Source organism: Pyxicephalus adspersus, chromosome 3 (assembly GCF_032062135.1).
Source record: "Pyxicephalus adspersus chromosome 3, UCB_Pads_2.0, whole genome shotgun sequence".
NCBI classification, from domain to species: Eukaryota; Metazoa; Chordata; class Amphibia; order Anura; family Pyxicephalidae; genus Pyxicephalus; species Pyxicephalus adspersus.
The window spans coordinates 38,377,998-38,402,608 of NC_092860.1; the positions used below are offsets into that span (position 1 = coordinate 38,377,998).

The 24,611-nt window shown below is 35.8% G+C and overlaps 1 protein-coding gene across 6 annotated transcripts in view; it reads right to left on the bottom strand.

The window, feature by feature from the left end:
• The window catches only part of MPDZ (multiple PDZ domain crumbs cell polarity complex component), a 95,527-nt gene extending 71,141 nt beyond the window's left edge, over positions 1-24,386 (bottom strand). For all 6 annotated transcript variants that reach the window (XM_072404285.1, XM_072404281.1, XM_072404284.1 and 3 more), the window contains exons 1-11: positions 24,244-24,386; positions 16,485-16,521; positions 13,897-14,063; positions 10,818-11,039; positions 10,584-10,723; positions 9,591-9,804; positions 9,091-9,219; positions 7,502-7,714; positions 7,028-7,142; positions 6,049-6,137; positions 2,802-2,991 (exon numbers count right to left, since the gene is read on the bottom strand). In XM_072404285.1, the coding sequence (XP_072260386.1) occupies positions 2,802-2,991; positions 6,049-6,137; positions 7,028-7,142; positions 7,502-7,714; positions 9,091-9,219; positions 9,591-9,804; positions 10,584-10,723; positions 10,818-11,039; positions 13,897-14,063; positions 16,485-16,509 (1,504 nt within the window). In that variant the 5' untranslated portion in view covers positions 16,510-16,521; positions 24,244-24,386. The remainder of the gene's footprint in view (positions 1-2,801; positions 2,992-6,048; positions 6,138-7,027; positions 7,143-7,501; positions 7,715-9,090; positions 9,220-9,590; positions 9,805-10,583; positions 10,724-10,817; positions 11,040-13,896; positions 14,064-16,484; positions 16,522-24,243) is intronic.
• Positions 24,387-24,611: the final 225 nt, after the last annotated feature.

A 24,611-nucleotide genomic window follows, 5' to 3' on the forward strand; every position in this document is an offset into this window, starting at 1 on the left:
TCAGAAGTAATAGAATAAACCTTTCACAATACTATGAACACATCAACAATGCTATTTGTGCCAACTGGTCTTCTCAGCCAGTGTACAGCACTCCGTAAGTACAATGCATGTTGCTGGTCTGGCTCATGGATAAGGATACTAAAGTAACATCCACTTATGCAGTGTCTCACTTTGAAATAATACGTACAAATCTAAATAATAACACTGAATCCCTAGGTAACCTATTCTCAACCAGGGTTCATAAAACCCTAGGATTCCTCAAGAGGTGAATTGGGATTCCACGATCTGTGAGTGAATGACCCCCCCACAATATGATGGTGCTTGTATAGTTCCCAAGTCAACACTACTGGGCAGAGCCAGCAGGGTGTCAAAGAATGTTTTTAGCTGCCTGCAAGGGTGTCAATCTAACAAACTAGAGATGCACTCCCTTAATGACTGGGATCTGTAGCAGCGACCTGGTCATTAAGCAAATTGGTTAAGCAAATAGTAAAGATCTGGTCTGCAGTGCAGTGAGCGTGCAGCGTCTATCGCAGAGGACAGTGAAGGAGAAAAAAAGATGGAGCCCAGAAGACTGAAAAGGAGACGCTACCTGTCTGTACATTGTAGTCTACTCGTCCAAAAAGCAGATAGTCGGTAAACAGGTAAGTTGTTAAATGAGGACTACCTACACTTAAAAGGCAGGAATTCTTCCCAATGACTCCCAATCAAATGTTTTTTTGCGGGGGATTCTTAATACCTGAACAATATTTTCAGGGTTCCTCTGATTGTTATTATTATTATTATTATTATTATTATTATTATTAATAATAATAATAATAAACAGGATTTATATAGCGTCAACATATTACGCAGCACTGTACATTAAATAGAAGTTGAAAATGACCATCTAGCCATGCATTCTGGTCAGAATCTTTTGCAGTACACATAGGAGTGAATAAGACATGTTTCATTCACAACAGATCAGCTTCCGCTAAGGGTTTAGTTTCAGACAGACAGACTATTGCATGTATAGTACATTTCATGCATTTTTTTTCATGTGGCAAATTCTCTTTTTAGAATCACTATACTGTATTGTGAATGGATGGCACATTGAGCAATTTATCCATAGTATAACGCATGTGCCCTGATGGATATACAAGGAAACATATATTCATTTTGTGGATGCTGATGGGATAAGTTACAAATAAAATGTAAGAAAAATGTTTATTTAGCTATTGAACTTACAGAGTGCTGTGAAACCAGTTGAGAAAACAGGAGTGGCACAAAAACATTGCTGACATGTTTGCATTGTACTTTGAGAACTTATACATGGAATGTTGTGGTGCAATAGTATTCTACTATGTTTTAATGGTGATTAATAAAAATATAGTCATATTTACAACAGTGTGTACAACTGAGTAAACTGCATGTGAAAATAAAACAGTTTGGGCTGTTTATTTTTCTCTGGTTTAGTTTTGGAAGAACTCGCACAGTTCTGTAAAGATAAGTTTTAATGTAGCAAACATAAATGTAAAAATAATCCTGGGAATAGAGAGCAGCTATAGAAGAGAGCAGTGTTTTTGAATCAGGGTACCATGGAACCTTAGGCCCTGATTTATTAAAGTTCTTTAAGGCTGGAGAAAATACACTTTCATTAGTGAAGCTGGGTAACTTCAGGCCTAAAATAATAATTAATTAAATATAACAAAATTTCACGCAAAACCATGTACTGCTTTTGACATAAAAATACTGACATAATCAGGCGACCAGGGAGGTTAAATAAGTTTTTAAAATAATACACCATACAGGTGTATTTGTTCACATTTATTTCACTGGTATTTTTAATAATTCCTGTTGTGAATTCTTTTGCCCTGATTTATGAAAAGCTCCCCAAGTCTGGAGGGAATACGCTTTCACAAGTGAAGCTGGGTGGTCCAGAAAACATGGAATGGATTTTAAAAAATCATTTGCTATTTGCTAGCAAATGTTTTGAATCCTGAACCAGATCCATTCCAGGTTTGCTGGACCAAAGATGAAAGCTGATGAAAATGTATCCTCTCCAGCCTTGGAGAGCTTTCAAAAATCAGGGCCAATATCTTTGAAGGTTTATAGTCAAAGTATTTTTCTTGTTTTCGCAATTAAAAGTAGGTACCTCAGTTTATATTCGTATAATCAAGTAAATACAGTATTTGTTTCAGGTCATTAACCCCCTTGTCTGTTTTTTTTTGTCAAATACAATACACTTGTTGATTAATATTTTAGGCCTGTAATTCCTAGGAATAATTCCAGGGTATGATAAAGTTTGAAACACAAATCATAAATTATATTATAATAATTAATTATAAATAATTTTATAAAAAAAAAATATAAAAAAAATAAATAAATAAAAGAATTTATTTTATTATTTATTATTTGTTTTTATTTTTTATAACTTTATCACTGGGATCAGTTTTAAAAACAGATACGACGGCGTACCCTTGATTCACGCATCACATCGATTACACCGGGGATGGGATGCAGAAGCCAGCCATGGATCGCTGAGGATGCGGCTGGATCAAGGGGAGCAGGTAGGATTTTTTTCCCTACCGAGTGTGGCTCGGGGTTACCGCCTTTGGCTTGTAAAATTCACCCCGAGCCACACTCGGGAATACCGCCAAGACAGTTAAAAGTATCAGTAAACTGACTTTTGCCAATAAAAGATCACAGCAAAACTCAATGAAAATGTGAACACAATAAATTCCACTGGTCTTTGTAATAAAAATTTTAGTGATGTGAAAAAGATCATCAATCAGTTACAGGACTGGTAAATCGGTGTGCTTTACCTTTGCCATCATCTTCATTTTGCACAGTCATTGTTCGATCAGTCATTCTTGGAGATTCCTCAGCTTGTTGAGGAACAATTTCCTGTTTTTGTCCCCTCCTTATTAAAGTCAGATGAACAGTTTGTCCTGTGTGGCGTAACACTTCCACTGCTTGTTGGTTGGTGTAACCTTGAAGATTAGTCCCATCAACCTGAATATATTACATACAAAGGTGTCAGAAAAGAGAATATAACTGACAATAAAGAGGAATAGCCATACACTATTATATGGTATATGTTTTTTTAACAGATTAACAATTAAAAAAAATGTAATAAATGTGTTAATGTTCTATATTTACATACATAGATTTTATGGCAACAATTTGCAAAAATGTTTATGGAGATGGTTCAAAAAGTAGGAAAAATAGTCAAGTATATGGTCACGTATACAATTTCTTCTTTTGACTATGCAAAATTATGAAAGTCGATTTTTGACTGTTGTGTCTAACTCTCCAAACCCAAACTTTGGTTCATGTTAAACAGAACATGCTAAACACATTACTGAAACATATGCTAAATGTATCAAATCCAACCCATCGAAAGACCCTCTTGAACTGTCAGCGCCACTATCTTTACTAAATTTACAGCCACTGGTTTAAATTCTCATCTGTTTAAATCTTCTTTCTTAGTTTTTAGGTGAGGTAATCACTGTACATAATGCCACATCCCCTATACAAAAACATGATATAAAAAACAAGTATGGTCATGGGACTTTTAAGGCTTAATTAATCCAACAAAATGAATTAGGTCCCGTGACCATACTTGTTTTTTTTAATTTAAACTGTCATCTGATAGCACTATGTAAAGCAACAGAGCACCGACTGGTTCTGAAAAAGTTCTGCCTTTGCCATCTAACAGTTTACAATCTGCTATGCATAAGCAGTTGATGTCAAAACTTACATTAGACATAATAAAAGATGTTTACCTATACATTATTCAATACAAAACTGAATTAGTGATTTCAAATCAACCTAGATTATAGTTGTTCAGAAGTTTTTTTAATATTTTTTTTTAAGCCCCCCCCCCACTGACAATACTGACAATACTGACAATACTGAATACTGCTCTGACAATAAAAATGTAATGGCACATGCTGACATCCAGATTTTTTTGTTTTGCTTTCTAATAATCGTAGCCGATTTTCAAAATAAACAGCACAACCTCTTAAGGATATTTTACACCATCTGTTCTGCTGTATAAATGGCCTGATTGACAGCAATGGGAAATGGGCTTAAAGGCATACCACACAGTATATTTAATAATTCTGATATGTTACAACCACATGATGTGATTTTCATTCTATTAATTTAGGAAAAAGACTTCTAGCTGTGTAAATACACAGCATTACATATTCATGAACAAAACAAGTGTGTACACAGGGAGCTGGAAACCGTTCAGTCTTATTAACAACTTATCTTTGTGATAAAATAATAATCTGTCAGTAAAAATGAGAACTCATTAATTACCAACACAGAGACTGATAAGAACTTATCAGTCACATAATTATCCTGAATTTGAATAAATACATTAAAACTGGCCTCTGGATATGCCCCGCACCCTTCGGTCTAAGCCAGCTTTTTGGCTGATTAAGGCTGTCATCACGCCAGAGGATGCTTCCAGTTCTCCGTAAACAACACAATACTCCGTGGGTATCAAACTTGCCTTCACATATGGCCAGAATTTGTGACTCAACCTTAGTATAACAGATCTTTAGTGCATACCATGACAGATTTTTAGCCTTCATCAATCTTGCATGATCAAAAGAATAGAGAGTAAATTCTGACCAGTGACCCCGGGTAACCATAATTCTCACATTACAGAGAACTAATTGTCTGTTTTTGTGTGTTCACCCACAATATCAGTCAATGTATTGCTGTTTTATTGCTAATATTTCAATATAGATTCTCATAAAATAATAGTAAATACTAATTGTTCTTCTTCCTTATAGTGGTGACATGGACATGTTTCTTTTCTTTCCACTATTTAGTCTGATTATTAGGCAGAGCCGAGAGGCTTTGTGTGAAGATGCTTTTTCTGTGTCAGAAATTTACTGCACTATTAGACAATGAAAAACTGTTTTCTCTTTCTCAATCAGCAGGTATTGCACTGTTTGCAAATGTTTAAATACGTTAAAAAAAAAAAAGCTTAAATAGGTAGATAAAAGACACATGGGCTGACAGGAGGGCAAACCACCTTACATCAATATGACGAAGGGGATTGCAAGAGAAGCAAAGCACTCTATGGGAGATACAGGGCCTGATTTATCAAAGCTCTCCAAGGCTGGAGAGAATACACTTTCAGAAGTGAAGCTGTGTGATCCAGAAAACATGGAATGGATTTTTAAAAATCATTTGCTAGTAAATGTTTTGAATCCTGGACCAGATCCATTCCAGGTTTGCTGGATTACCCAGCTTCACTGATGAAAGTGTATTCTCTCCAGCCTTGGAGAGCTTTCATAAATCTGGGCCACAGTGGGCAACATACTCTAAAGTGTGGGAAAGCAGTGACACCCAGAGCTCTGAAAGATAGTCCAGATTATTCTTACCACCTACCAGAAAAGTACATTTTACAAAACAAAACAAAAAATACAAGAGAAAAGAAAATAATAAAAAATGTCAAAAAAATATTCAGCATGACTTCCCAATTAAGATGGGTATTTTTCTTGTTTTATGCAATATATTAAAAGTGTAAAGTGTCATCAGAGCACATCAAGATTTCACTACCTGATTTTCCTTTTATGTGCATTTTTTGTTAATATGTACAGGTACCCAGACCAAAAATTTGTTTACATATTACTGACTTTCAAAAAAGCCATTCTAGACCCCTCCAGCTGCTTGTAATGTGAAGTATTTAATTCTGACAGATTACAAAATTTACAAAAAAGTTGGTTTTCATTAGTTCCCAATACTTAGAAACACCTGCTGTTTGTTTACAGTAGAGTTGTCCGGCTTCCAATTTTTTTGGGTGAAATAGAAAACACCAGGATCAGATTTCTGTGGCTCTAACAACATGACTCTAAAATTTCAAGATGAATTTCTTCAAAATGTTTATAGTTATAGGGGCAAATGATGGTTTATTTTAATTTTCTTTTACTGCTTGTTAAAAACAAGTACAGATTTAATTTAAATTCAGCTTTCAGGTATAACAGGAAAACACAGTGAAATTATCTGAAACCACATGAGAAAACATGATAATACCACTTTACTTACAGCAATAATCTGGTCTCCGACATGAATCCTTCCATCCTGCTCCACAGCGCTGCCTTTTGTAATACTTTTCACAAATATACCAGAGGGCTCTGTTTTGGAAAAATAAATAATCTAAGGGTCTTACACAACTAGAAATGCTATTTTCAATTCCAGTCCTGAAAGATGAGCTGCCTTGGAATGCCTAGGACTAAAAAAATCACGGCATATATGCCCTGCTAACCTACATTTTTCTGGCTGAGTATCCAACTACACAATAATATTTGAGTATTGGCCTTACTGCCAGCTATTTACATAACCTAAGACCAAGTGTACAAGAAGTATGGGTCACAGAGTATGATGCTATATGTTGTAACAGGGACCATGTAATCTTATCATATAGACACTTACACAAGCCTGCAGACACTCTTCAAATCAAATGACAGATGTGCAAGGTTACCCATCCTGGCAAGTATAGTTAGATATCATATAAAGCGTAAAGGCAATGGTTTAGTAAAAAATGATCTACTTTATCTGCCCAGTAGGTATTTATGAGTACCTTCACACCTCAGAAGACACCCCAGCCAGTACAGATCTGGGGAAAAGAGGCAGATGGCCTAATTATTTTTGGTGTTAGAAAAAAAAAAAATTATCTTTGCAGTACAGGCACCCATGGCCTCTCTTAGGAAACTTTATCAAATGCTTATGAGTACTATTGTTTTTTTTTTTTAAATATTTTATTAAAATGTTTCCTGTTTGGATTGTTTGCACATATAATGTGCTTGGTCAGCTTTAAAAGTGGATGACACGCAGCAATGTTCCTTAATGTATTTTAAAAATCAACATCATTACCAATAATTCTTAAATTGGAATGAATATGAACATAAACATTTGGTTGCTTACTCATTTTCTGTGTAACCCCTTACCCCCCACACACTGTAAATTTAAAAAATACATCCAGCAAATTGCTTCAAAACCAAACCAAGCTTCAGAATTTAGTTACCTGAACTTTTGTCCCCAACATAACCAGCAATGGTTATTCCCAAACCCTGAGCATTTTTAGACAGCTTTACATCAAAGCTTTCGCCATCTGTATCCCTAATAATTCCACCATTCACCTGGAAAAAAAAAAGAATGCATACAGAGGTAGAAAAATTGACAGTCAAAAGGAAGACAATATTTATTAACAATGTTTTTAAAAGCTGAACTTCAGGCAAACAGGTAAATACACAGATAATATTTATATTTATTTAATATTTATCCAGTTCTGAGACTTAGGCAGTGCTCACATCACAAAAAGCAGAAGACCTATTTTTTTCTTTGTTGCAGTAAAACACAAAAGTTTCCCACAGCATTCTAAAAAATCAACTTTATGGCAGAGTGACCTTATGCCAAGATTACCTGACACTGCCTAAAGAAAACACCAATCAGAAAAAAACAACATATTTAAAAAACCCAAATGTGAAATTACACTCACCTGTGAGTCAGGGAGAGATGGTACTGGCGGAGGAGTCTGAACACTGGCAGAGGCTGTGGTAGTAGTAGAGTCTACAACTGGACCTCTGGCAATAACCAGCTTCACTCTGTTTCCACACTGCCGCAAAACCTGAGCAACCTGTTCACTGCTCATTCCAGCAAGGTCCGTATCACCAATTTTTAATATGTGGTCCCCACTACGGAGTCTTCCATTCTAGAGGAAATTTAAAGTCAGAGTTAATATAAAATAACCGTATTGTAATCAGAGAAGAAAAAATGTATGCATGCACACATTCTGGGGAATCCGTCACTACTTTTATCTTCTCCAAAGAAAAAAAAAGAATATTTGGCCATTGGCGACAAACAGGTATATATTTTTTTTTTAATGAAATAAAGGTCTGGCTTTTGTTGATTTACCAAATTACTGCCAAACCTAATATAAACATGAAGTTGTATTCATTCTAGTTTCTTACTGCATAGTTTATTACACAGGCATATCATCAAACTACTGTCAAGTAAAAGGGCTGCTTATATGGTTTAAATATAACATACTTGTGCTTTCCAATATCTAAAATTGGTAATTACAGTGAAGGTTTTTTAACTAATGCTTAATAACTTAAACTTTAAAATGTATCTAAAGCTAGGAATTAAAAATATGATTTATTGCAGGTTACTAATTCTTATTTGTGGTGACTGTTTTCTGATTTTTCCTGGTGTCAGTGAAACACTCCCTCTGTCCTAAGGTGGCAAACAGTGTCTATGGAGGAACACCTCTACCTCCCTGTTGTCTATTCAAGGGAGAGATCGTACATAGATGACAATAGCAGCTGTGAACAACGCTTATGAAGTGATCAGCTCATTTTGATTCCTGGCAATTCGCACATTTTGCACCCAAAGAACAGCTGTACCAAAACACTTAGAACTAAAATTTAAATAGAGCAAAACAATAAAGCAACTAAATTAAATATTATACAAGTCCCAAAATCAGCCTATCTATGGCCAGCAATAGCAAGATGAGTTCTCAGTACACGTACCTGGTAAATCTAATGATAACTAATATAACATATACATGCACTGTGCTCCCCAACTCTTTAGCTGGGTGCACCACCCGGCACTTTTCAGTAACCTCTCGGCTGTTTTTGGGTGGTTCTAAACTACCACTGAAGACTAGCTGTTTGGAACAATTTCTACAAGAGAACACAGAGCCATCTACTAGTGATGGCCAAAAACCATACACAAAAGATCATTTAACAGCAAATGACTAATTATAACCCATCTATTTATTCACATTCATTTTATTGGCTTAATTTAATTTTATAAATTCTAGTTTTAAATGTTAGCATTGACAGCTGCCCTAGGTTGATACTCAAGTCAAAGGGATTTTCCTGTTTTTTCAGGAAAAAGTGATACCACAGTTTTTTGTTTTTCAAATAGATTTATATTTGAGTATATATGGTAATCACACTAGTGTGAGATGACATTTATCTACTTATAGTGACACTCATCCAATATAGCTTTATGTATAGGTAGATATAAATTCCACACATTATAGTTTTAGAAATGCACATAAGACAACAAATATAAACCAACCTGATCTGCCACTCCTCCAGGAAGAATGGTTTTAACAATAACTCCAGTTGCTTTACCTCCAACAATTCCAAAGCCTAGACCCGAACCATCATTAACCAGTTCAATGGTCTCCACATGCTGCCAGTGTATCTGAAAAAATAATAAAAAATAAATTTGAAAAAACTTATGTTTCTTTTAATACTGAAATACCAATTTTTTATACATATTTCCATTTGTAAGATCCTGTTCACAACTATGATTGCACATTACAGGGTGCATGGTTACACATACTTCTGAATTGGACCTCCACATTATGTGGAGCAAAGATGTGATTTAGGCACATAAAATAGAATAGGATCTTTTCACTTGCAATGCATTTTCATGCAATAAATTGCACGTTTTACTTCAGGTGTGAATTGTTTTCTATGTCTAGTGTTCATTTAAATTAAGATTTGATAATAAAATATAAGGTCCATTAAACTCATTAAACTCAAAATTAAATTCAACTAAACAACACTTACAGGACTAGAAAGTGCAGATACTGTGCTGGCATCGGATGCTGACCGCGATACCATAGGACTAACAAGCTGAGGTAATGGCCCTCTAGCAACCACAAGTTGCACATGTTCATTGGCCCTTTGTAAGAGGCTGATGGCTTGGTGATGTGTAATTGTCTGATCAAGTGGTTGACCATTAATTGACAGGATCTGATCCACTTCTTTCAATCTTCCATCCCTAAAAACAAAAAAGAAAAAGGCATAAAGAATTAGTCATGAGAATATAGACTGGATACCTTTTTCCCACAACTACCACACATTTTTATTTAGTATGTACCTTGCAATATTGCTTTCAGTCATAATTTACATGACTGGAGATCCTCTGCCCTATTATTTTGAATAACTGACCTGCAATAACTATACAGATAAATTCAGACTTTTCTACCACTTTCCAAATTTGCATACTTGTTCCAGGTAAATGTTTGATTTTTAGCTTGGCTATTGAGTGTGTATAAGAGCCAGACTTCAAGCTCATTGAGAAGATCAATAATGGCAAGCCACACATTGCGTTATTGACAGTTTTCCTTTAAAAAGTTTGTCTTTTTTTTAACCCTTTTTAGCCTGGATTTGTTAAAAACACATCTTCTTATGCCATGCATCGCCAACTGTGACATTCTTGTAGATAGAACAATTAGACCAACACATAAGCATGTGCTAGACAGTCATAATTCTACTGACCACAGCCATAGCTTTTATCTTCCTTTAAATTCTCTTGCTGAAGGTCAACTTATCAACTGCTTAGCAGATCACCAGTCATTTCAAACTCAGCATGTTATGCATTATAGCTGTGAGAAGGTTGTACATCAGAGTTTGAATGCAGTTTAGTTAACACGGAAAAAGCTTACATTTATTGGTTAAAATTGTCCATGGCGGTGTTAAAATATTTAAGGATTAAGTGAATTTACTTTTTGAACCAATGGCAACCAAAGCTTACACTAACATGGAGCTGGGTCGTACCTATGTGCAATGCTGCCCTCCTGTATCTCCTGAACAAAGATCCCAAGTTCTCCTTGATTTTCACTTTTCAGTCCCACAACACTAAACCCAAGACCACCAGATGATGGTTTAACCATATCCAGTACTTCAATATGTCGACCCTGTAACAAAATATAAAAGAATTAAAAAAATAATAGAAATATATAATTCCATTTTCTCTAAGTAAGAAATCAGACCATCCACATCAATGCATACCTGAGCCATTTTTTTAATGATTTGATCAAATTCATCACTGCTAGTTTTTCCATTGATCGTTGGTGGGGTTGGTGGTATAACAGTTTCTTCAGAGCTGAACTGACTGCCATTCTGTTGAGTCAATGAGCTAGAATCATTCTGCACTGATGAAAGAGAGTTTGATCCATATGAAGAAATCTGGGCAACCTCTGTTACTAAAGACCCAGAAGGTATTACATTAGCCTGAAACCAAACAAAGCATGCATTACTGAAAACTTCAATAACAATTTCAATCTTCTTTTGAACCAGAATTAAAGCATACATATGGGGTAGGCAATGGCCTAAATTTTAAAGGCCTTTGACTCTTTACAATAGTTCAGAGTTTTTGTACAATGGAAACTTCAGTAATAATCATGAACAACAGAGCAAAGTATGCTGACTGTACTAATTAGTTAGAGGTAGAATATTAATACCATGATTTTTTATTACAACTGTCCTACAAACTTGACTGTGCTCTGGAATATATGTCCTTTCCAATGATTTTCTAAACACATAAATAGAGAAAAAAAGTAATATAAACACATATATAAAATGGTATATGCACCTGTTACATAGCTAATTTAAAGGCCAAAAATTTATATCAACACATATCCCCTCTTGATGGACTACATGGTGAGTTAAATGATCTTCTCTACAATGCAACTTTTAAGTCCATAAAGAAAATATTATTACTATTAGAAAACATATCTTTTCTATTATAATAATGCTAGTTGTAAAGGTATGGGGTGCATGTGACAGCTCCAGTGATTGACCAAATCAGTCACATGGGGTAGGAGGGGTCCTCAATCCTGTACATCCATTGAACATCAAAGGCACTGGTATACAGGAAGTATTTTGGGAATACAGACCTTGAAATGTATTACGTATATTCCTACTATACAATACAGCATTAGTTACCTTGTACCCTACAAATAAATTCTATTGTTTCTTCTTGGATGCGAGAATCTGTAATAATAAAGGACATCCAGAGTTGACAGTCACTAGTCACTTCTGGTCGCTAAAAAGTCTTCAAAACTGTCGCCTTTGCCTCCACAGATAATTGCATAAGGATAGTTTTCCAGACATTTGTACCAGTATTTTTATACTCACAGATTTTAAAGCTACAAAGACTTTGTTTACAACTACTGCAGAGAACATGAAAAGAAAAAATTCTGCACTAAGACTAGCATTCCAATCTTTGCTTATCACTAACATTCCTTCTAGGCTACTCTGTATAAATGTGTCCATTTTTCTGGCATTATTGAACCTGGAATGTGTAGGCTGGTATGTGAGGCTTCACTGAACTTTTAAATCATTAAAAAACGATGCATACCAAAATGCAGAGCAGGTTGACTGATATGAAAGAACGTTAACTAAAAATTATAATTAGTAACATTTTTCTAACAGAAACTTTCATGTTTATCATTAAAAAAGTGATACTTGAAAAATCAAAAGCTGTAAACTGCAAAGGAATAGAGGTGATATCTTATAATGAATTTATTTGTGACAGCTATCTAAGAATCTCACCCATGGGTCAAAGCCAGACAAAAAAAAGTGCCTTATCCAAAAAAAACAAAACACTACCGGATTACAGGTAGCCCCCGAGTTAAGGACATCCTACATACGGACAGCTCCTAGATACGAATGGGGGTTTCCTACTCCTTTGTGAGCGGGACAAGGCGTGATGTGGGGGAAAGAAGGGGCAGTTTTCATGACTTGCAGAAAAAAACTTTTGCTAAACACAACTGAAGTTGTGGGTGATCTTAGGGGGTAAACTGTTCTACAACATCTTGTACCTCTTTAGTGACAAACTCTGCAGTTGTTTCTTTTTGCATATCAAAGCACAGCTTGCTCTAAAGTTAATAAACGTCTAACTCACAGTGGGGATTTTATACAGTAACTGACACCTCACTGCCTAAAATTATGTTGAGACAAACATATGTCCTAATTGCATTTATTCAAATAATGTACCTGTTCCGACTTACATACAAATTCAACTTAGGAACCTGGGGACTACCTGTATATCCGATCAGATCCCTAGGAAAGTTTATCACTAAATAATTAACAACAAAATATCCAAGCTTTGTCAACTCTACTGATGGTAGTACTATTCTACTTGTAATTTGTGGCAATAATCCCAGCAATATCTGTAACCAACAGTACTGTTTTTGTTCACCAAGCTAAGGAGAACAATCTGAAGCAGTGGTTTCCTCTCTTGTAACCTAACACAAATACCATTAATGTTGATTCTTTTTCTTACAGCTGACTCAGGCACCCAGAAGTTGGACATGTTTGCAAATTCTTAGTCACCTGTTCAGATGCTTTGTTTGAATCATTAAGTACTAATCACATGTATTAGTTTTGCCTCCAGTTGTTGCAGTACTACAGTGGTCCAGGGCAGACCCTTTACATCAATACACAGATGCATACACCTATTATACATACATACATAGATCTGGGAAGAACAAATTATCCATAAACACCTACTGCGAGATCTGTTGCGTTTCACATATAGAAAGCCTGATATAGGTAATGCTAATAGGTTTTGATAATAATTATATTTAATTCTATTGAGTAAGTATGTAACATGCACAGGCTTCTATATCTTCTATCAGGATCATTATTCCCATTATTCTTCCCTAAGTGCTCTCTAGCAGTTGATTACATGGATTGAAGTATAAAAAAGAAAAAGTGGACTTTCTGTTTTTTACAACATCAGAAGTTCTGGCTTATTAATATTCACATTACACTGATAAGTTTAACTTTCATAAAATTACTTTTAAACCATTTGTATAAGGAAGTTGTGGCAATGTGAAATGCTGTACAAATAAAGACTAAAACTCAGAAATCCAGTGAAAGAAGAATGAAAATTATGAAAATTAAATAAACATCTGGTTGATCACTTAAAGTAACACACACTGCTCCTACTGCAGATATAAGTGTTGTTGTGGTAACAAAATATACATTTCACTCTGAACCTTTGAGTTTAAAACATGAAACACCAGCTTTTCTTTATTATGGCATAACGAAGGAGGTTATATAGGTTGCATGTTTGTTCTACCTGATCTCTAATATGCTGGAGTGAAGACTGTAAATTCAGGATCTGATTGAAAAGAGGGCTTTGTAGAACAGATTTTAGTAAACATAACTTTTCTTCATTTGCTACATCCCCACGTTCCCGAACTTTTTTATGTAGGCGTTCCACTGCCTGCAAGGCCCGATGGGTATCTGCATTAAAAATAAATGTGCATTATTAGACAATAACCAATATCCCAATTATCTAATGATCATTAAATTGATATTTTACACAGTTCATTTGGTCACAGATGGTTTTGTACTAATCTTTGTTGCAGAAAGCATTTGTTAGTTAGTTGCTAGAATTCGAACCTACAAGACAGCCATAAACCACAATTGTGTGTACCAGAACTGGTTTACCTAAAACTGAATCCTACTTTAATATATTTAGTATTTCAGCTTTATGGAGAGAGTCTGACACTTATATAATGAAAGTTGAAGGAAGGGCATGTGGTGCTGGATAATTTTGTTGCATGTATCCCCATTAAATATCAGATAAAATAAAGGGAAAGTTTCTTTTAGGCGACTCTTACAGAGACAATAGCCATAAAGAAACTACTCATCCAGTTATAATTAATCTACTACTTCAGTTTTTTTTTGGCTGTATTAGCCAAGAATATTCTTTCCTTGATAAGCTTAAACTTCTGTTGAAGGGGACTCGCTAAACCCCTAAAACATTGTGGACTGTTTACACAATCTGTCTGGCACATTTCTGTGTATCTTTATTCACATACAGAGACATTTTAGACAAAGAAGGGTACATTTTCGTGATAACAATCTTTTATGGGTTGCCCCCACTTTTTCATATGCCCCCATGCAGACCAAAGATGCAGCACTGACTTATTCCCTACTGTCCAGCCTTCTAATTCTCGACTTTACTTATAAACATCTTTGGCAAGGTGCAGGGAATAGAAAGAACTATTGGTTCTACAGAGATGGATGGCAAAGCTTCTGCTGCATATATATTAACCCCCCCGGCGGTAATCCCGAGTGTGACGGATTTTACCTGCAAAAACCGATAATCACAAGTCACACTTGGGGTCGCTTAAAACCTATAAAAAACCCACTTACTTTGCTCCGTCGGCATCCCCTGGCATCCTGCTGGTCCTTGCAGGTCTTGGGGACACGTCTTCTTCCTCCGATCTCCAGACGTCCACTGCCCCGGTGACATTGGTGCACGTGTCGGTGCAGGCAGGAGGATCGGCAGGAAATTCAAATCATTTTGTATTGGAGTCAATACAAAGTAGCTGTATTGCGTTCAATACAAAGAAATCTTCATATAAATATATATATATATATATATATATATATATATTATACATGCTACTGTACTGGTATATTATGTATTATTAGGTACAGGTAAACATACAGGTATAGTATGTTTCACTATTTTTTTTAACAGATTTTGTGTTTTTTTATTTAAAGTTTATTAATAAATTTATTAAATATTGGACATATTTTGGTGACTTATGCCTAAAAATTGTAGCCTACAATGTAAAAAAAAATTTCCATGCAAAAAATAAATGTAACACTTTTTGCATGGACAGATGGACAGAATTAGAACACTAGGGGGGTTAACAAATGTGAATCATTCAGCTCAACTTAAAGAAGGTTTTCACTAGGAGATTGTCAGCTGTATTTTATGACCTTGTTCTAATAAATCCAGCTTGCCCAGTTGGTGTTCTGATCCTCTGCCATTAATACCTTCTGATCACTAACCCAGAACAAGAATGCAGCTCCAGTGTTAGATAATTGTCACACAACTTGTCATACAGTTATCTGCTTGCTCAATTCAGGTGTGCAACTAAAACTACTAAAAAACTCCCAAACAAAATCATCATTTTTTACATTGAGTTCAGTAATGGCAGCTTTCATGATCTCTCGCTGCTTTAATAAAAGGTCATTTCAACTTTACACTACTTATTCTATCTACATTCAGCAACTTTGCAATATTCAATACATAGGCTTTGTTCCTAATTGCAGTATCCAAAATTCAAGCAATGGAAAACCAATCATATGCAAGATAGATACAATCATATTGCTTGTTTTAGATTATTGTATTTAAGTATTAGCACTCTTTATTGTGTCAGGGCAGGGTTTGAAGTATGTTAATTAGAGAAGAATGCTGCCAAGCCTCAACCAAATGATCACCTACACATTGGACCTGATTTATTAAAGCTCTCCAATACTGGAGAAAATAGACCACCATGGGAGAACATGAGTGATCCAGCAAACTTGGAATGAATCTAGTTCAGGATTGAAAACATTTGCCATCTAAGAAAAAATGATTTTCAACAAATCCAAGTTTGCTGGATTACCCCGGTTCTCCCATGATAGTCTTCTCTAGTCCTGGGGAACTTTGATAAATCAGGCCCATAGTCTTAGTATAAATAAAATGCATCAGGACATCCAACAAATTATTTCAACGGAGAACAGAGAATCTCACAACTAACGTTCCCCTAAACACTGTGAATGCAATATAGCATACAGATATGTTTTAAATAGCCTGATGAATTTTTTATACAGAAGAATAAAAATGTAGTAGACAAATAACAGGACGATAATATTACTCACCAATTGTTTCCAGCATAGTTCTCATAGGAGCTGTTATCTGTACAAAGAAAAACAACCCAGTGTGAATAACAGTGAGCAGCTTAGTAGTAAGAATGCCAAATATCGCTCCACATCCCCCAAGACTAGCAGTCAGAGTCACAGTGCCTTTGATTTCACACTGCAGATATACAAGTAAAAAGAACAGAAGAGACAAGGAACACTCACTTGGAAGAATGCTACAATATTTCAATAGAAATATTAAATGGAATATGGTACATTTACCAGGGTACTTCTTAGACACAATTAGCACAATGATCCCTACAGAATGAATAAACTGATAAATTTATTAGTACATTGGACCATGCAAATCTACTTGAATCCTATAGTTGAACTACTAATAAAGTGAACCACCCGTGCAAGGAAACTAACATTTCTTTTACCAAACGTTGACATTGGAAAGTTAAAAAATTTTTTTTATACTTTTCTGGTAAAAGACTTGTAAAAATTAAACCATATAGCTCTATATTCTGTTGGATTGCAGACACACCTATGCTGATAGTCCCCTACAGTCCTCTTGTACTGACATCGCTGCTGCTGCATCCTTTTATGAATAGCCAATGTTTACCTAGTAAGACATACATAATCCCCTTTCTTCAAATTCATAGAAAAAAAAAAGACTTAAAATATGTCACTAAATAATCCTTTAAATATTTATCTTATACAGATTGATTATGGCACTAAATACAAGGCACTAGTCATGTGGTTTATACCAAAATGGCATATCTAAGAGGTAACAGAGAAGAAGAAGCTCCTGTCCAAAAGAGCTTAGTATGTTTTGAAAGAGCTGATGACTTAACATCACTTCTCTAAATACCTGAGGCAAGGAATATGTAAGTATGCGGGGTTTCCCATAGAAAATTACACTTCATACGTTTCTATTTCTAACACCCAGAAAGTAGGTGCATAAGCGTAAGGTAAAGTTACCATATATGCCTGCTATAAAGTTAATCTTTAATTAACAGATTTAGAAAACTGATAAAACACTCACCAGTCTAAAGTCCTAAACTTTCTTCCAACCATTTAATTTAGAAGAGGAGGAAGAAAGCAGCGCTGGAGCATGAACAGAACAAGTAGCAAATAGGAAAACTTTTTTTTTTCGAAATAGGGAAGGGATTTAAAGAAAAAAAATGTACATTGTGATGTGTTTTTAGGGCAAAACAAGCAAATAATGTATATAGAGTACACTAACAGAAAAATAAGCACGTAAATACCATCTGCACTGCTTCATTTACCTACATCCTGGGATATGTAATGAAAATTACGACAGATTATCCAAATCCACAACTAACAGAGCAATGCAGTTCACAGGGAATGTAGAGGGCATGTAGGTCACAAAAAGAAAACAGGGCTTTCTTAGGTAAACACTGAAAAAATCACAGTATGCTTGGCTGGATGTGAATTCAAGGGACACTAAGCATAGGATTGTGACAAATAAATTGTGGAGAGAATAGATATAAAAAAAGTAAAATCCCTCTCCTATCTGGGTTCTAGGATTTGTGTAAACAGATTTTTTTTTAGGAAATCTATTACCAAACTGCCTCACCCGACACTTTTCAGTATCCACCCAGCTGTTTTAGGAGGTTACTTAAGAGTTGGGTACACAACAATACAGGGGCTGCCACCCGCGTACGATTTCTTCCCACCCGGCTTAAAAAAAAATTATTGAACACTGTACAGGATCAGCAGTTTGAGAACGGTCAAATGACCTTGTGTGCTTCTTTATTCTGGGCCAGTGAAAGTATTAGGGAAAAGATTACCAAGACAGTAAAGCAATTACTAACTTTCAGGAGATGTCATAAATAGCAGTCTCAAATGTTTTTTTTTAATGAAAGGTTACCCAAATGAGATGGTATGCACAAAACAAAGGTGGTTAAATTTATACCACGGGAAAAAGGGTTTTAAACCCACTTCACCTTTAGTCTGTAGATTAACATTCCTCAGCATGATGTCAGACCATGATGACAAATTTTAAATTAGCATTCTAGTTCATTTGTTCTCAATCAAAATGCATTTATTCTCAATCAACATCAATCTGTGAATCGGTGCATTTATTGTCACACTGTAACAAATACAAGCATTATATATGCCTAAAAACAATGAAAATGTATTTATGGATGTAAACATATTAGTTTGCCAACACATACGAAAACTTCTAGATTTTTTTGCCATGCCCCCATTGGGGGGATTTATCCCTTTTGGTACTGGTGTCACTTGTCACTAAAATAGTAAGCGAGGAGATATCTAAAATTTTAGAGCAAAGGGTAAGTGGAAATCAAAAGTCGGTGCCTATTCCAGGGACAACTGTCTAACAGGGAATCTACCCAAAAGTAAACAAACAGAAGTTTTTCAAGAAACAGCATTTTCTGACTGTTTGTAGATAGGCAGGTGGCAGCCCCTGTATTGTGACCCAACTCTTCAGTAACCACCCATAAACAGCCTGGTGGTTACTGAAACGTGCCGGGAGGTGCGCCCAGCTGAAAGGGTCTAGGGAGAACACTGAAGAGTATAGAAATATTCAGGCAAAGTAGTCACAATGGAATAATGTGATGGAGCCAGCTTTGACAGCTTTAAGGCTTGTAATCAAAGCAAGTCAATAGTTGTGGTCCTATATTTTTGTCCTCTCAGGTTCACATTAAAATGAATGTAAGAAGCAACAGTGCAGATTTATTCCTTCCTGCTTTTATGGAGACTAAAGAATGTTGCTTATTTCAGGAATGTAGGTAAGTATTGAGTAATATATATATTACATCTTGTTGGATATTGGCAGAATAGAGCACGTATCTACTACCTACTGGATGCTTACAACAAATAAGATCCACTTTTAGTTATTTTTTATTTAACACCCAGCATAGTTATCCATTTATTTAATAAGGCAAAATTAAGTAACCCAGTACTAACAATAATAAACTTCAGTGCTCTTTTACACTAATAAAAAGGAAATCTATTTGCATGCTTTTTCCTAACTTTTGAATTGCCTCATTAAACAACAATAAAATCAGTCCAATCACAGATCTAGGTTACCTACTCCTGCTGAAAAATTTGGTCGGCGATGTCAATCTAGATTTCAGACACTATTGGTACTATTACACATGGGCAGATTTTTACTTCATAACCAATAAAATAATTGGACAAACCTGAAGGAAACTAACTTATCCTAACAGACCGATTTGTAACTAAATTGGATGTATTGGTAAGTATTGTTCAAATGTACACAAGACTTGTGCCGTGTCAGAATGAATATCCGATTTAGATCCGGTACATGATTTGGTACTTCCAATGTATGAATTTAATATTATTTTGAAATATAGTTTAGAAGAGTTAGTAAAGCACAACATAGTAGGCAGACCTACGCATATGTACAAGGCCTTATGACATTCACTATGCTAGTGCTGAGCTTCCCACCAGCTGGTGCAGTCTTATTAGAGCCTCCAAAAGTAAATTAATTTTAAGTTTACTTGAGCAATCAAAGTAACTATGAGAGTCCAACTTACCAGAAAAAAACATCATACTTTTTCTTGTGTTAAAAACCTTCAGCAGCTGCTGTTCGGTCCATTGCTCTATGGACACTATGTCCCTGATTTATGAAAGCTCTCCAAGGCTGGAGAGAATACACTTTCAGAAGTGAACTGGATGATGCAGAAAACATGGAATGGATTTTTAAAAACCCTTTTCTATTTGCTAGCAAATGTTTTGAACCCTGGACCAAATCCATTCCAGGTTTGCTGGATCACCAAACAATTGGTATTTTTATGAGGAGGCCATAAATAGCCCAGTACTTTCAAATACCTTTTAAATATAGAGATTTGAGTATTCTTTGACATTCTAGTACTAAAAGGTTTTCGTTCTTCCTCACAACAGGATTTACTAACACACGGTCCGTTTACATTGAGAAATGTCATATAATGTACAGGCAATACAAGATATTCATAGCAATAAAGCACAACACTATGCTATGTAAAGAAATAGGTTTGCAGATGGAGGCAAGTTTATAAATTCTACTAAAACATGGAAACTTTTTTTTCAGACTAAAACCAATGCTGGATTCCATCTTAGTAAAGGCACAAGATATTGCTATCACTGAGAGTGATTTGAGTCTTACTAATGCAAACCCAGCAGTATGGAGGTTTGCGAATAAAAATAACCTTCTTATCCCAGAACACTTGATTCGGTAATAGGATTTAAGGCCCTATGCCATTAACTCATTCTTAGGTAACACAAGGCAAAAACAGGGAAACCAACAGATGGAAGGAAGCAAAGATTTAACCTTTTCAAAGCTTGGAAAAACATACCTACAGTGGTATTAAAAAAAAAATACTATAAGCAGTACTAAAGTAAAATGGAAAATAAAAATGGCATATAAGATGCAGCCAGCTATAAGCATTAATATTGGAGTTTTTGTTTTTCTGATCCCCTGTAAACATATTTTATTACCTACTGATCTGTCAATTCCTAAATTGCCTTTAGGGCATGTGCAGAGGTGCGGTTAACAGCTTTCAGGCATTAATATTCAACTGCAATGCAGCTGGAGGAGGTGAGAAAAGTACTTAGTACTAAAAAAGTACTAAAGTTTGCTGAAACACTTTATAATTATTATCCTCATTAGGCTGTATTTATATAGCACCAACATATTGCACATCACTGTACAATAAATAAAGCTTTAGCAAGTGGTTGTGATTCTCCTGCCACATGTTGCAAAGGTTAATGAGTGATCTTGCAATGAGGTTAAGAAGTATTCCCATTCAATTCTGTGTGTGCAGTTTTGCAGCAAACCATTCGCAAAAGCAACAACACAACTGTACAACTTACAAATGCAGGCACAAATAGATATATAAACCAATCTCATCCATACGCAGTTGGAAAGAGGTGAACTTCGGTAGTTTATCTCATGTCTCAATGCTGTTCCTTCTGAACTGAAAATGTGCAGCAGCATTGTCACTTTGGTAGTATTAGACAGATCATTTTTAGTGAGCTTTAAAGCATCATTTAAGCAAATCTTATTAATAAAATTGACTAGTGAGGGGGGGTTTAGAAAGTTTGTCACATTTTTATTGCTGTCTGTGTCCCTGTCACACTGTCCTGACCACTAAAGGAATGGTAGTGAGTGAAAATGTAAAATTTTAGGCTGCTACCAGTACAGCAATGGAGGGGAGTTCTTCCAATGAGGACAACTATTTTCATGAAAACAATCAATAGTACATTCACTTATTAGAAAGATAGCTTCTCACTTCCTACTGAGTCTACAGGAGAGAATGTGAAGAGAACAAAAGTTTTAACCCACCCACACCCAACCGCATCCAAAAGTGAAAACAAAAAAAGTTTGAGCTTCTGGTATACAAAAAGGTAAGCAACAAACAAAATACGGTATATGTCAAGCTAAACTTTTTGGTTTAGTTTTAAGTAGAGTAGAACCCCCCATTAATGCGCTTTTTAATGGTGTTAACAGGGCCAAAGACCAAAGAGTTCCAGCTTGACAGCAGTGGATGTGTGATTTGTGATAACCAAGTAATTACTGTCATTCCTTCTGTCTCTGCTCTGTGTTTGCCAACATTCTTATCAGTGGAATACACTAGATAAACATTCCCCTAACACTCTACAACCTTTGTTTACTGAGCAAACAAAAAAGTCCTCCTTGTAATTAAAATCTCTTCGAAATGTAATTATGAATCAACCCCTGCTTTCTTAAAAAAAAAAAAAATAAATATATATATATATATATATATATATACATACACACACACACACATATATATTCGGCTTGCTCCTACTTTCTGCTCATTTAAAAGAACACTCAAAACCCATTCTTTCAAACTTGGCTACCCATCTTCTTCTGTCTTTTGAAACCACCACTACATATATCCCATCCTATTGTGTGTAAATTCCTCCACCTACTAGATTGTAAGTTCTTCGGGGCAGGGTCCTCTCCTCCTGTATCACTGTCTGTATTCGTCTGTCATTTGCAACCCCTATTTAACGTACAATGCTGCGTAATATGTTGGTGCTATATAAATCCTGTTTATTAATAATAGCAATATATAAATATTGCGTGCTACGCCATTTGTACAACACTGGTCCAGGAATCTACATACACTGGCCTTCCACTATAGAATTTATTATAGTACATATAGTGACATGATGTTGTAGAGTGCTGTAATATGTTGGTGCTGATAAAAAACAAGATATTAATAATAATGATATATATCTGTCTACTATCCACACATGCTGGTGTTCAAGCTTGGTATTTATTATAATACATATGACTTTGTACAGCCCTGTTTACTATGTTGGTGCTATAGAAATACAAGTCAATAATAATAATGCATATCTGTCCAGACCAATGTTTCTCAAGCAGGGTTCCACAAGGGGTTGTTAGGGTTTCCTTGAGCAATGAGCAGCTTGTGACTCTCAGGTCAGTTTAACACATACCAGATGATCTTTGTAGCTATCTGTAAAAGTGACATTCTTCCCACTGGCCGGCAATGTAAGAGGCATTCTTCCTACCAATCACCACACAAACGTACTGTGAGCTGGGGATATAAAAATTATAGCAGGGTTCCCCCAGTCCTAAAAGTTATTTCAAGGGTTTCCCTTTATTAAAAGGTGGCGATACTCTGATCTAGTTCCATAACTGTACTGGACTTCAAGCTTATAATGTAATATAGTACATATAGTGATATAGTACATATAGTGGTATAGTACATATAGTGATATAGTACATATAGTGGTATGACTTTGTACCGCGCTTCATTATTATTAATAAATATAATACATATTTGTCAAGTAACTACATACACTTTCTGCATATTATTTATTTTAGTATAATATCTGTCTAAAAATTTCTATGTACATGTAGAAGAATATTTTATTACAAAACATATAAACTTAAAACCATAATACAGAAAATAGAGTCATATGCTTACATTGTTAAATCTCCGTCCAATCCCAGCATAAATGCATACATTTTACAAAAAGGATGGGTTTAACTAGAAAGTGGGACTTTTTATGACATTAGAACCAAAAAAATGGCTTTAGGATTCTTTAAATAAAAATATAAAGTTTCTAGCTGAAACTATCCCTGTCTTGTCGAAGCCAAAGGAAGATATAATAAAAGGAGAATGATGATCTCAGACAGAAATGCACCAATGTATGAGTATTACAGGGAGAGGGATCCCTCATACCCCCAGGGGTAATAAATACATTACAACTGCTGAGCAAGTATTAGATCACTCTATAATAATAATAATAGATATTATTTGTAGATTAGTCCTGCTTGGAAAATATTTACAGAGAATACCAGAACTGGAAATAAACACTGGGGACATAAAAATGGAGTGTATGTATATATATCTATATATAAATAGGTATATACACTATTATATATATATATATATATATATATATATATATAAAGTACTCATAACATAGGGCTAATCACAACAACCTATGACACCCTGACACATGCAGCATGATCTGATCCTTGTAAATCTATTGTAAAAGCTCGGATACCCCCAATGTATGTCGCGATATACACTGAGCCCATAAAGCGTGCCATGCTGACCAGCACCGTGTGTACAAAGCAGAATCTCCTGCTGGCAGTGCTCACCCCCGGACACTGGTGTATAGCAGCAAGTGTTAGGAGTTCTTGCAGCATCCTCGGTGCTGATCATCACCCGGTGTACACACATCACATAACTGTACTCTCCCCGCCACTCAGGATCATCACCTGTTGCTCGGCTCTAGCGATGGTGTTACTGCTGACCTCCCCTCCGCTGCTTCCTTCTGGCTCTTGTCACACAGTACATCGGTTCCGATTGGGGTCGGGGGGCACCGAACGTAGTCCGGAGGCCGCTTGCGGTCCACGTCTCGTGACGTCACTCCGCTGGCAGCGCTCTTACGTCATGGGCACTAGGGGCCGGCCAGTGTGGTGGAGATAGAGGATGGGAGAGGGCTGAGCGGGAACAATAGATGGAGCTGGAGGGGGGATGTGTGAGGACAGGGTAGGGTGTTGTTACAGGCTGACCAGCGGCTACAATATACGCAGTGCTTGTACATCCAGGGCCACCTCACACACAGCTGAGGGAGATCCATGGC